Source organism: Dromiciops gliroides, chromosome 1, assembly GCF_019393635.1.
Source record: "Dromiciops gliroides isolate mDroGli1 chromosome 1, mDroGli1.pri, whole genome shotgun sequence".
In the NCBI taxonomy this organism is placed as follows: Eukaryota; Metazoa; Chordata; class Mammalia; order Microbiotheria; family Microbiotheriidae; genus Dromiciops; species Dromiciops gliroides.
Genome location: NC_057861.1, coordinates 671,475,986 through 671,490,633, shown reverse-complemented (window position 1 = coordinate 671,490,633; position 14,648 = coordinate 671,475,986). Strand labels below are relative to the sequence as shown.

The 14,648-nt window shown below is 39.6% G+C and overlaps 1 protein-coding gene and 1 pseudogene across 2 annotated transcripts in view; one reads left to right on the top strand and one right to left on the bottom strand.

Annotated features, from left to right (window-relative positions):
* Positions 1 to 5,563, top strand: part of LOC122734981 (zinc finger protein 883-like) — a 31,837-nt gene extending 26,274 nt beyond the window's left edge. The window contains exons 3-5 of one of the 2 annotated variants that reach the window (XM_043976203.1): positions 1,855 to 2,020; positions 2,663 to 2,764; positions 3,141 to 5,563. In XM_043976203.1, coding sequence (XP_043832138.1) covers positions 1,855 to 2,020; positions 2,663 to 2,764; positions 3,141 to 4,975 — 2,103 coding nt within the window. In that variant the 3' untranslated portion in view covers positions 4,976 to 5,563. Of the gene's footprint in view, positions 1 to 1,854; positions 2,021 to 2,662; positions 2,777 to 3,140 lie in introns of both variants that reach the window. The other variant, XM_043976202.1, reaches the window with a different exon arrangement.
* Positions 5,564 to 12,773: 7,210 nt separating this feature from the next.
* LOC122734987 lies at positions 12,774 to 13,208 on the bottom strand (annotated as a pseudogene).
* Positions 13,209 to 14,648: the final 1,440 nt, after the last annotated feature.

Genomic DNA, 14,648 nt, shown 5'->3' with positions numbered 1-14,648 from the left:
AAAAAAACAGGATTTATTGATGGGAAAAAATAAGGACAAGGAAAAGCAGGAAATACGACCTGTAAACTCACCCACCAGACTCAGCTGCTTCTCATTTAACTCTCTATCCACCTGCGTGTCCATGTTTAATTCCCTCACCTGCCACCATGAACTCTTTTCTCTCTCTCTTTTCTTCTTGTCTCTTCCCTCCTCTTCTCTACCCCCCAGAATAAAAAACCCTTCTCTCACAGGAAACCCCGGGCCTACCACCCGCACACTCCAAGCTAATTCATTGGCACCCCTAGAGGTGGTGCCCAAGGCCGGCTGGGTGGAGGGAGCCAGGGCACGCCCAAGTCTTTCTAATTTTAGCCAAAGATTGGGTCCCCAAATCGCAATCAATTCTTACATCTGGAAAATGGTTCACTTACACAGTCTTCCTTCCCCATAAGGAAAGAGTTCTCAATGTGGAAAGCCACCAGTTTCTCATTTTGAGCCTATATTATGTATGTGCTTTAGGTTAAAGGCAACTTTCTATCACTCTAATGGCCCTATTTAATAGTGAATTAGGGAAAACAAACAGCACACTGAAATAATGTTTAGAATGCTTTACATCATACCACCAAAGTGATTGATCCAGCTTCCTGTGCACTGCAGAGTTTTTAAATGTAATTCAACAAATTATATTTACTTTAGCAAAGAAGTATTCGGTACCTACAGTGTGAAGGATCTATGCCTATGCCTCAGCATGCAAGGTAGATTTAACACAGGCTTTATTTTTTTTTCTTTTAATCATAAAAGTATTTCATTATTTTCCAGTTACATGTAAAGATAGTTTTCAAAATTTGTTTTCATAGGATTTTTAGTTCCAAATTTTTCTCCCCCCCTCCCCTTCCCCCTCCCCAAGACAGCAAGCAATCTGATATAGGTTATTATGTATAATCACATTAAACATATTTCTGCATTAGTCATATTGTGAAAGAAGAATCAGAACACAAGGGGAAAACCTCAAAAAAGAAAAAAAAAACAGCCAAAAAGTAGAAACATTATGGTTCAACCTGCATTTAGAATCCACAGTTCTTTTTTCTGGATGTGGAGAACATTTTTCTGTCATGAGTTCTTTGAAATTGAAGTGGGGAAAATTGGGTAGGGGTTTGGGGTCCTTAGGAATCCCTTTTTAAAGAATTATACCTTCTTGCACACAAAAGCAATTAGAATAAGATAGTAGTTTATTCAGGGGCAAGGGAATGGAAACCAAGAAAGAAATCCTTGGACTTCTCATTGGGAGAAAAGCATGGCACAGAGTGTGTCTCTGAGATACCAATCTCCTCGAGCAGGAGACAGGCAGATACTTTTATAGAGGACTGATGGGGTTGATCATCTGACTGGGGAAAGTTCCCTTAGTGATCGAGGACCCTCCCCCACTGGTGGTGGCTAGAGGAGCTGGGTGAGGGGTGGCTGAGAATCTCTCCAGCCATCTCTCTGCTCCTCAGGCCACAAAGTCAGCAGCCACACCTAATCTTATCTCCCCAGGGGTGAGGGAGACTAGAGTGAAGGGTGGGGGTTCTTGCCATTAGATCATACTACCTCCAGCTAAATGACAGGCATAATCACATTAGTGGAAGACTAACTTCTTTCTCACTCAAATACTTGATTTTTCATTGAACATCAATCAATACAAACAACTAAGCCTGTTTAGACTATTTACATTCGTTAATTCATTTTAGTTCATTATAGTGTCATAGCACTATTTGAGCTACTCCCTCCCTTCAGAGTTCCTTGTCCATTTGTTCTCCTTTACTTTTCCTCATATGATCTGTGTGTGCCAGCACCTTTGTGTTTGCTTCCCACATTGCTGCTAGTTCTTTCTCTTCTCAGGACCATGTGAAGAGAAGCAAGACTGTTTTGGTGTTTCAGGAATCAGTGATGTTCAAAGATGTGGCTGTATACTTCACCCAGGAGGAGTGGGGGCAGTTGGACTCTGTGCAGAAGGATTTATATAGGGATGTGATGCTGGAGACTTATAGGAATCTAGTCTCCTTGGGTAAGATAGTTTTGCCTTAAGGCTTTTCTCCCCCTAAGATTTTGTTATGTGTGGGTTTTTTTTTTTCATATTCATGGCTGTGGCAATTCTAAAGTATGCTGAGCTGAGATTTGGCTGAGGGTTTTGGTATCACAGCTTCCTAATCACTTTTGATTGTTTTAATCTCAGACACCTGGCATTTTTGTCCTTTTATTTCATATTTCTTCCCTTTTCCTTTTTTGTCTTTCCTTTTCCTTTTGTTTTTATCTCAACATAAGCCAAAAGTCTAGCAAAATAAGAAATAAAGTTGTATGCAAAATGCCAAATTCCAGACTATCAATAATAACAATAACATCTAAATTATTCATTGTCCCCTTCCAATTTCTATTAGTATACTTAACTAGTTGTGCTGTTTTTAGTATAATCAATGTGTATGTTATGAGTAAATTTTGTAGTGCTATAATACTCCATTGTGTTACTACATCAGTTCATTCAGCCTTTTCTTATGAGACATAGAATCTGTTCCTATTTTGAATAATTATAAACAAAGCCACTTTGAATTTTTTTTGTTTTGTTTTTTTCCTGAGAGGGAACTGGATATGCATTCTTGGGTACTCTCTCAAAATCATGAACAAAAATGTCCCGATTCCTTCTTATGAGCAGGAATCCCAGTTTCCAAACCTGAAGTGATTTCTCAGTTGGAGAAAGGAGGGGAGCCCTGGATTCTGGATCTCCAGGGAGTTGAAGAAAGAGAAGTCCAAAGAGGTACTTGGTCAGGTAAAGGGAGTAAAGATCAGTGATATGGGAAACTTTGAAGTAACAGCCCAGCAGGTCAGGATGGGAGGGCAACTTTGGCATTTTGTAAAGGAAGTTGGTTGGGGGGGGGGGGCTTGGGGAGGCCTTGTTTATACTATTTTATTGATTGCTCTTAGGTGGAGTTTCCTCTTTCTCTGCACTTGACTTCTATGTAAGGCCCCTGCACTTCTACCATCATTTCTCTTTTCCCCTTTCCCAGGCACTCCACAAATAGTCATTTTTGTGACTTAGCTAACCAGGTACTCCTATTAGATTTAGTATCCCATCACAGAAAATTTCTGTCAGCAAAGAGGTTATGGATATTTGCATTTTTTCTTTCTTTCAGGATGGAAGACTAGGTATATTACCAAAAATTTTATTTCTGGAGTAGAATCACTAGATGCAAAGGAACAGTTCACAGAAGTTATTCCACAGGGTATTAGATTTGAAGAAGAATTTGATGTTGAGGATGAGTCATCAAGGAAATGGGAATACTTCACAGGAGAAACTCAAAAGAAATACTTCTCACAGGAGAGATGTTTCAAGCAAATGAAATTTACCCACAAGAAATCATCTACTGGGGAGAGAGACTATGAACATAGTGAATATGGGAGAAATTTTCTGAACTCAAACTCTGAAAGCCATTCAAGATTTTCTATAGGAGAGAGAACCTATAAAGTTGATATCAATGGGAAAAGCTCCAAACAGAATTCAGACAAAAATAAATACCAGAAACTTTCCACACAGAAGAAACCTTGTAAATGTAATAAATGTGGGAAAACCTTCACTCAGAGCTCATCCCTTACTCAGCATCAGAGTATTCATACTGGAGAGAAACCCTTTAAATGCATTGAATGTGGAAAAGCCTTTAGCCGGACCTCCCTCCTCACTCAACATCAAATTATTCATACTGGAGAGAGACCTTATAAATGTAACATATGTGAGAAAGCCTTCAGCCGTAACTCATTCCTCATTCAGCATCAGAGGATTCATACTGGAGAGAAACCCTATAAGTGTAATGAATGTGGGAAAGCATTCAGCCAGAGCACATGCCTTACACAACATCAGAGAATTCATACTGGAGAAAAGCCATATAAGTGTAGTGAATGTGGAAAAGCCTTCAATCAGAACACATGTCTTACACAACACCGGAGAATTCATACCGGAGAAAAGCCTTTTAAGTGTAATGAATGTGAGAGGACATTTCGTAAGCATTCACAGCTTACCCAACACCAGAGAGTTCATACTGGAGAGAAGCCCTATAAGTGTAATGAATGTGATAGAGCCTTCAGTCAAAGGACACGTCTTACTCACCATCAGAGAATCCATTCAGGAGAGAAACCATACAAATGTATTGAATGTGGAAAAGCCTTTTTTCAGAGTTCATCTCTCACTGAACATCAAAGAATTCATACTGGAGAAAGAGACTATGAATGTAATATATGTGGGAAAACCTTCCCAAAGCACTCACATCTTGTTCAACATCAGAGAATTCATACTGGAGAGAAACCTTATCAGTGTAATGAATGTGGGAAAGCATTTAATCAAATTACATGCCTTACTGAACACCAGAGAATTCATACTGGAGAAAAACCTTTTAAGTGTAATGAATGTAAGAAAGCCTTCCAAAAACAGTCAGCGCTTACTCAACATCAGAGAATTCATACTGGAGAGAAACCATATAAATGTAATGATTGTGGGAAAGCCTTCAGTCACAGCTCAATCCTAACTCAACACCAGAGAATTCACACAGGAGAGAAACCATATAAATGTAATGAATGTGGAAAAGATTTTCGCAATCATTCACATCTTACTCAACATCAGAGAATTCATACTGGAGAGAAACCATATAAATGTAATCAATGTGGGAAGGCCTTCAATCAGAGTGCATGCCTCACTCAACATCAGAGAATTCATACTGGAGAAAAACCCTTTAAATGTAAAGAATGTGGAAAGTCCTTCAGTCACAGTTCCTCCCTTTCTGAACATCAGAGAATTCATACTGGAGAGAAACCCTATAAATGCAATGAATGTGGGAAAGACTTTCGAAACCACTCACACCTTACACAGCATCAGAGAATTCATATTGGTGAGAAACCTTATAAATGTAGTGAATGTGGGAAAGCCTTCAGCCGTAGTTCAGCCCTTATCAGACACCAACAACTTCACAGAGGAGAGTAATAAATGTGGGGAAAGCTGTTGCTGGATTTATCACTTTGTTTAATAGACAGATGTAAAACATCATAATATGAGGAATTTGTCACAAGTTGTGATGGTGTTTTAAGGTACGAGCAAAAAGGACTCCCCTATTCCTTGTTTCCTTTCAGAGCATTAGTTGTCACCAAGAAATCATTGAGGTTAATTTGAGGTTTGTCATCGATTAACTTTGAAGTTAATCATTAGTCTGATCAGGGATGTTACTGATATTTCTATATATGGCTACAAAACCGCAGGATTTCAAAAAGTTGTAGAAAACTTTATGAAATATAATTATAACTTGAGTATAAACAGTCCCCTATTAATATATTATTTTATTTTAAAGGTTTATCTTATAGTAGTTGTTTGGAAGATGTGATTTCTTTTTCCACTAGATACATTGCTAAGACTGATAGGTTCCCAAGACAGGAGCTACAAAAGCCTATTTAATGCTGTAAGGGGCTAAAATTCTAGTTAGTCTGTCTAAAATATCTAATGAGCGGATGCCATTAAATTAGAAGCTTTAGCAAGAGTTTAGACTTAAGCATTTATTAAGGAGAATAAGAATTTGGTGAAGAGAAAGAGAAAAGGCTGAGATTCAGCTGTCCATCTATCTCAGGGAGCACTCATTTTAGCTCCGCTCTCCATGAGAGTCCTCAGAAAAAAGAGTGAGCCACACCTCCTTCATCCCACAAGCCTCCTGTGAAACTCGGAACATTCCATCCACTCATACACACATCTCCAAGCTAATTGGCTGGTAGCCTTGATTGACAGTACCCATGAGCAAACGTCACTTCCTGATGCCAAGGAAAGCTGCATGGCTTGCCCTCAGACATCTTCTCCTCATGGCGGAGCTTTCCTACAGTAACTCTCCAGCAGATGGCATCATTCCAATCGTTACAATGCATAATAGCTTAAATATCATGTTTATATGCACATGATGAGAAATATTAAAAAAATTTGAAACAGTAATTAAACAATTTATTAAGATGTTTCTTTTAATGGGTCTTTGATAATAAAGCTTTAGGAAAAGCAGATTTAGGTAGAAGAGCATGAAAGGTTAGTTAGATGAGCAGAGATCATGAAGGACATGGGAGTTTACAAAGACTTAGAAGTTGATGGCTACTATCACATCCAGTGTTCCTTCAAAACTTGTCATTATTCTCTTTGGTACAGGTACTGGCCCTACTATTACCCTTATCAGACATGCTCCCTCAGTCAGTATTGTTTACTGCAGTTAATCAGTTTGACTACCTATTAGTGCTAAAACTAATTTCCATAGCACTTTAAGGTTTTCAAAGTGCTTTTGTCAAAAACTTGAGGTCGTGTGTATGTGTGTGTGTGTGTGTGTGTGTGTGTGTACATACTCATATTAGACTGTTTTACAGATGAAGTCACTGAGGCTCAGAGATTTAAGTGATATGTATAAGGTCACACTGGGTTTGCTCAAAATTGCTAATAGTTGTCTGCTTGTCTTTTTTTCAAGCAGGTTTTGATAAGGCAGCAGATTAACTTCAACTGCACTAAGGCCACATCTGTTTTGTATCTATCTTACCCTACCTGTTGCTTCTTAAGCTTTGGTTTCTTTATTTAAATTCATGCTTATTTTTTATGTTGTAGACTGAACCTCAACTTTGAGGTTTTCTCATTTCCATTATGTGTACCCTGCCCTACTCTAGCCACTGACTGGTTCCCGAACATTCTTTTTTTCCTGTCTGATGGACAGCCCTGAGTTGGTGGCAGAAAATTAAATCCTAGAAGCCACAGCTCACAGAAAAACCCATACCGATCAGAAATAAATAAAATTATGGTACTCTGAATTAAAGCCACTCATTACAGCAATTTGAGTGAGGGTTCTCTTGTGAGTTCTAGTAGTTTTTAAATAGATTTGATCATTTTCTCCTACCCATTTCAGCTCCTTTATTTAGCAAAACAGGTGTTTTGAAATGAACGTATGCATTTACTGTTACTAGGAAAGGGTAAAGAAAATCCACATATAAAACAACCATTCAAATAAAATTTATTAAAGAATATTCATTATAGCAGGCTGGAGATGGGAGGCATGCTGCCTCTTATCTGAGTTCATATTGGGGTGCTAGTGGATCACTTTTTGCGTGTGTGTGTGTGTGTGTGTGTGTGTGTGTGTGTGTGGCAATTGGGGTTAAGTGACTTGCCCAGGGTCACACAGCTAGTAAGTGTCAAGATTTGAACTCAGGTCCTCCTAACTCCAGGGCCGGTGCTCTATCCACTGTGCCACCTAGCTGCCCCAGATCACTTTTATAGATAGATTACCAGCTTTCTCCTTTTATACAGGAAAAAGTATATCTCTGACCAGTGTTGGAAATGTTCTCTTGCTTTTCAGGGTATCCCACAATGGTTATTGGTGGGGAAGAAAGTTATCTCACCATCTAGATCTATGCTTTGGGATTTTTGAGCATTGTAATTAGTTGAGAGGGGATGACAGACATGGGACTGGAATGTAAAAGATCCTGTCCATGGGAGTGGTTCCCATACTTTTTAAAACTGAGCATCTCATTGGTAAAAAATTTTTGGAACATGCACTACCAATATATATACATATATATTTGTCAATATACTAATACTTAGGTACATTATAAGGCATAAAAATAGACATTTCAAAAGCACAAGAAAAATAAAATATTTTATGCTAGAGTCAACAAGAAGTCACTGTAGTATATTGAGTAGAGGAGACAAATGGACCTGAACTTTAGAAAAATCTGGCATCTGTGTGGAGAATGATTTAGAACAGGTAAAGATCTGAGGAAAAGAGACTAAGAGGCTATTTTTATTTATTTAAATGTTTTTTTCAGTGAGGCAGTTGGGGTTAAGTGACTTGCCCAGGGTCACACAGCTTGTGTTAAGTGTCTGAGGCCGGATTTGAACTCAGGTACTCCTGACTCCAGGTCCAGTGCTCTATCCACTGCGCCACCTAGCTGCCCCGTAAGAGGCTATTTTTAAAAATTTAAATTTATTTATAATTTCCCCCAAGTTACATGTAAAAAACCCACATTTTTTCATATTGATTTTTAAAAAACTTTGTGTTCCAAATTTTCTTCCTCCCTCCTCACCCCTCCCTAAGAAATCAAGCCATTCAATATAAGTTATACATATGCAATCATGTAAAACATCTCCACATTAGTAAGAGGCTATTATAATAGTCCAGGGTTCAGAGGTGATGAGGCCTTGAACTATGGTGGTGGTAGTGTGAGAAGAGAGGGGACAGAAGTAAGAGATATGAAGGTAGAAATGACAGGATTAGATAAATGAGTGGATACATGCATGTGGACTGAGGGAAAGTGAAGAGTTAAAGATGACACTAAGGTAAGATTCTGGGTGACTAGAAAGATGTTGGTGCCTTCACAACAGTGATAGGGAAGTTTGGAATGAAATCTGTGACCTAGATCACAGTCCATTCATGTTCATGTGATTTGCTATATTTTTCCTAAAATAAAAAAAAGGAAGTGAGGCTCTAACTAATTTTTGCCCCTAAGCATGAAGCCCACCCTCAGAGGGGCACTTACCAGAGCCATGAGGTGATCTGGGAGTAGGACCAGAATTCTCCTAATGGTACCTGTGTAACTGCTGTGTGTGCTTGGATAGTGACTCAGAATGGGGGAGATTAGGAACTTGTATATCATAGGAAGGGAATGAAATGAGGAAGAGGGTTAAGTGTAGGTATGGATATGTTAGAGACTTGACCCACAATAGAGCATCAAAGCACGGTGGGGTCCAGTCTTTTCACCCTGCAATTGATTGGCCCCTATGGGGTGATGCCACAGCTCCTCTGGGGATCCTATCCATCCCTTTGGAGACCACTGACCCATGATCCCAGGTACTATGGACCTGTTTGAACCCACGTCAAATCATCAGTGAAGTTATAATTAAGGAGATGGGAGACCTCAGTGGGCTTTAGAGGGGAAAACAAAAGGGTGAAAATCAATAAAAATTACATTGGTACACAGTAATCAGTTTAATCAGGAAATTGTCTCTAAAATGCCTAGCCGATGGTAAGAGGATGACTTAGTTGGACATCTGAGAAATTTCTACACAGATAACCATGACCTCATACAAAGGACAAAGAGACCAAAGTTTATTCATGACCTGAATTTCTGATTTAATTCAACTCTGCTGAACCAATCTCCAGCCTCTAAAACAGAGCTGTCAGATTCATGGATTGTAAGCCAAGTGGCTGGAAAACAGTGTGGCTAACTAGATTAAAGTGAAACTAGATTAAAGGGAAATAGTGAACAAGAATAAGTTTTTAAAATAATACAGCATAGATAATGTTAGGGATCCATTTCTAATTGACACCACTACTCTAAAGATTATATATTAAACAAATAAACACTCACTAAAGGGTATTTTGCTCAATATTTTATATATTGGTAGATCTTGCATTTATGAGATGGGCCAGCGGGTAACTAACTGGCCAGGACTAGAATAGGCCCTAACACAAGTTCCCTGAAAGGTCACTATGGGTTAACTAGCTCTTGTTCAAGTTAGTCACATCTTGTGTACTCCTTTCACTGCCCATCAAAGTATATTTTATCCTATCAAGTCAGCTGTTATGAGGTGTAGGCCACTGGTAACCAAATAACTTCTGTTCCAATCTCAGATCAGTCTGCTTATTCTGAAACTGGGTCAACACTGTGCACAAGACCATTGCTAACATGTCATTTTCTATGTGGAATGATTATGAATTAAGATGCTTGAGGTATCACTCGACAGTCAACAAACATTAAATACCCATGTGCCAGGCACTGTGTTAAATGCTGAGGATACTAATGAGAAAAAAACATTCTCCCTGTCCTCAAAAGACTTACAATCTAATGGGGAGAAATAGTACTCAAAAAGGAAGGTGAAAAGGTGTAGAAGGGCTGCTGGTAGAGGATACCTGACCTGAGGCATGATGTTACTGGAGCAGAAACCAAGCAGAGCTGCTGATGGAGAATGAAGACTTGCTGGAAAGTTATTTTTGTTGTTTGTCCTTAATTCTCATAGAGCACCATAACATCAGGCGGTGATCACATGACTTGTGCTGAATTGGATTTAAGTGAGAGAGGGCTGTGCAAAGTCACCAACCTCACTCTCTCCTCCAGAGCCATCTGGGTCCAGTGGCAAGATATAGATCAGGATGACTGGAGATGGCATCTGATGTTTAATGCAATTGGGGTTAAATGACTTGCCCAGGATCACATAGTAAATATCTGAGGTGAGATTTTAATTCAGGTGCTCCCAATTTCAGGGCCAGTGCCCTATCCACTGTGCTATCTCGCTGCCCCCTGGAAAGTTCTAAGCCCTCTATCAGAGGGGAAAGGCAACAGCAATTGAGGGTGCTGAGAAGGTGTTGAGGAATGGTCTCCATTATGATGAGATTTCAAGTGGTGATCTCTCCTTGGGTGAGGTATAATATTTATGAAGTGGAAACCAAGCAAAGCAGTTAATGGGAAAGGGAAACTCCTAGGAGCAGTATCCATTGATAGACTGCTTTTTTTGGAACAGTATAGGCTGAAATAGAATACAGATAAAAATCCCAGTTGCTGAAAACCAGTCCCTATGATTGAGCCTATGCCTGGATCACACAGCTTAGAAAGAGAGATATACAAAAAGTAGATCAATAGACTAGACAATCAGAAATAAGGAAACAGGTACCCAGTACTTGACAAGCCGAAAATCATAAATTGCTTAGAAAAGGTCTCCCTTTTTCCTAAGGATTTCTGGGAAGACTGGAAAACAGTCTGGCAGAATTAGACTTGGACCAACATCTTATACTAAATTCCCACAAAACTGGATATATTGACTGAATATTAAAGGTAAGGCCATTTAAAAAATTAGAAAAGGGGCGGCTAGGTGGCGCAGTGGATAGAGCACCGGCCCTGGAGTCAGGAGTACCTGGGTTCAAATCCAGCCTCAGACACTTAACACTTACTAGCTGTGTGACCCTGGGCAAGTCACTTAACCCCAATTGCCTCACTAAAAAAAATAAAATAAAATAAAATAAAATAAAAAATTAGAAAAGAAACATGCTTCCACAGTTGGGGAAGAAGATATAAATTCTTAAAGAAGAGATAGAGGCTAACCCTCATTGCTCCCACACACACACAAAAGAAGAGATAGAGGCAATTATGAAAAAAGTAACTTTGATAGTATGAAATGAAAAAAAGCTTTGCACAAAATTAACATCTAATACAAGAAGAGAAGCAGTCAACTGAGAAAAACATCAGACATCTCTGATAAAGGATCTGATGTACCAGATATATAGAAACAAAGTCAATAGCTATACTCTGTTAGAGAAGTGGTTAAAAGATATGAACAAACAATTGTCAAGAGAATTACAAGCTATTAACAGCTGTGAAAGGATGCTCCAAATCCAAACATTAAGAGAAATGCAAATAAAAACAACTTTGAGATCTCACACAGTAAATTGGCAAAGATGATCAAAGATGTGAATAGTTAATGTTGAAAGGGCTGTGGAAAGACTGGCATACTAATGGATTATTGGTTGAACTGTGAGTTGGTGCAATTGATGTTAAAGGACCAAAGTTCAAGAGAGAAACTAGAGCTAGATTTATAGATGTGTGACTCATCTGCATAGAGATGATAATGGAACCCATAGGAACTGATGAAGTCAGTAAGACGATGCAGCAGAGAGAGAAGGGAGCCCAAGACAGAGCCCTGGAACACACTCACAATTAAGGACATGGATGATGATCCAGTAATGACTGAGGAGCTGTCACATTAGAGGAGATCCTGGGGCAGCTAGGTGGTGCAGTGGATAGAGCACTGGCCCTGGAGTCAGGAGTACCTGAGTTCAAATCCGGCCTCAGACACTTAACACTTACTAGCTGTGTGACGCTGGGCAAGTCATTTAACTCCAATTGCCTCACTAAAAAAACAAAACAAAAACAAAACATTAGAGGAGATCCAAGAGAGAAGGGTTAAAGAAATCTAGGGAGGAGAGAGTGTCCATGTCAGAGAGTGTGATCCATAGCTTTTTGTAACATTTGATACTGTTGCATCCATCAGGATGGGGATTGAGAAAAAGTGTTAAATTTACTGGGAGACTACCAGGGAGCCATGATATCTTATGACATAATATGATAGCTTATGATATAGGTTCCCATTATAGAGCTTTCACCTTACAACTAGCTCTAGAAGGACCAAGCCATCACTCCCTCCTATCCTGCTACCCCTTACCAAGAATGGAAGAAATAGTAAGTGACACAATGGGAAATAAAACTATAATGAGAGGTAAGGAATTGTCCGATCAGATGATGTTTTAGGAAACTCCTATTTCTCAGGATGTGGATGCTTAGGAGCTAGGACATGCTAGGCTATTTCAGGATAGAAATAATATCCTACATGGGCCAATTCCAAATTCCCAGTGAGTCGTCTTTTCTCCTCATCGACAACCTATCTAAGAAATCCATATGACTAAAGGGCCCACCCAATATGCACCAAATTCAAATAGTATGATTTAGACCAGAGATATCACTAAGCTGGACCAAAGAAGGGATCGTAAGGAGGCAGATGCTACATCATCTCTATAAATAGAGAAGTGGCACTTCATTCTGAAGAATAAAACAAGACTTTCTGGTGATCGAGGCTTAGAATGCCAAAGTCTCAATGCTTATGGAACAACAGTAAGTAATGATCCTTATGAGGAGAGGATCCTCCTCTCCCAACCAATGTCCTCAACAAGAAGCAGAGCCACAGAAGCAGTAGAGAAGTGCGTTCCTGACCACCTACCCTAGGCCTGAGAAAGCGGTGCGGGGCTGTGAGATCTGAGCTGGAAGGAAGGAAGAACATTCATAGTCCATTTTATCTTATTCACAAGCTGTGGCTTATTTCTTGGGTTTCTCCAGAATGTTGAGAAATTTTCCCTGAGTCATCTCTCTAGACTCATCCAATCCCAGTTGATAGGCTAGATTCTGTAGCCCTTTCTCCATTAGTACTTTCTCCATTAGGTTAGCTGTGGTGAGGCTGCCTAACTCTTTTAGCATATCAATATCATCATGTTCTCCATCCATTTGGGTGGAGAGCTTGTGATAGGACTTTTGAAGGATGTTGCAAATTCAGCAACACCTGGTAATTGTTCAGGCCAGAGGTCTGGTGAGGCTTGATCAAGTTTTTCAAAACTCAACAAGGATGCTTCCAGGTCGGTCTCATCTGTGGGAGATGCCATCTTCCGACCCATGTCACATGATCAAAAAAGTGTTAAATTTAACAAGAGATCAGTTGTAATTTTGAAGCAAGTAGTTTGAATTGAATGATAAAATTGGAAGTCAGATTGTGAGGGTTTAGAAGAGTTTGAGAGGAAAGGAAGCAAAGGCAACTAGTGTAGACAATTCTTTCAAAGATAATGACTGAGAAAGGGAAGAAAGTATAGGACAATAGCTTTACGGTACAGCAAAGTCTTAGTTGTTCAGTTGTTTGGAGTTTTCTTGGCAAAGATAATGGAGTGATTTGCCTTCTCCAGCTCATTTTACAGGTAAGGAAACTAAGGCAAATGGTAAAAGACTTGCCCAGGGTCATGCAGTTAGTAAGTGTCTGAGGCCAAATTTAACTCAGAATATGAGTTTTCTGACTCCACATCTGGCACTCTATCCACTGCCCCACCTAGCTTCCCCTAGGGGCAGTAAAGTTTACTGAGGATTTTTAAGGATGGAGGAGCCTGGTGGTGGGTTTGTAGCCTCCAGGAAAGTAAACCAACAGATAAGAAATTCTAAATTAAATAAATACTGATAGCAAGGGTAGCTTGCAGAGAGGTTAGTGTGGGAATACTGGAGTAAAGCAGGAGACAATGAGGGATAATGTTAAGGGGTTGTTATGAAGAAAAGGGAAAAAGAGGAGCTTGGAATTAGGGTTAGTATTAGGGGAAAGAATAAGGCATGTTTCTCTGTTGAAAGGTTAGAGGGAGATGTGGGTGACTTAATGGTTCCTCATTTATGAGAGAGGAAACCCGTTTTACTGGAGCTGCTGTAGTTTCTGATTATGACACCCTCTGGGCAGTTTCTCTGCCTTCCCATTTTAGTGCGCAGGCTGCTGAACTTGTGGCTCTTACACAGGCCTGTAATATAGCCAAAGGTAAGATGACTTTTCAAAGGCATTTTAAGTATATGCTGTGGGTGAGGCCATCGAGCCTCAGAAGCTACCAGAATTCTTTTTTTTTAATAGTGGCTTCCCCTTCTACCATAATAACATCCAGCAGGATCTGGCCTCCATTACCTTTAAAGGCTCCACACTAGTACAATATGTTGATGACTTAGCTCTAGTATCCAATTTTAAATCTCACATTAATTTGGAATAACTGCTGTGACTAGGATAGAAAATAAGGATGGGGGCAGCTAGGTGGCGCAGTGGATAGAGCACTGGCCCTGGATTCAGGAGTACCTGAGTTCAAATCCGGCCTCAGACACTTAACACTTACTAGCTGTGTGACCCTGGGCAAGTCACTTAACCCCAATTGCCTCACTAAAAAAAAAAAAAAAAGAAAAGAAGGATGAGTAAAAGGATTTTCTTTGTGCTGTGTGTACAGTTGAGATGAGATAATATACATTATCTGGGAGTGGATCCAATCAACATAATTGCCTGAATTCTTCCAGCACAGTTCTGCAGCAGGAGAATTAGGAGTAAA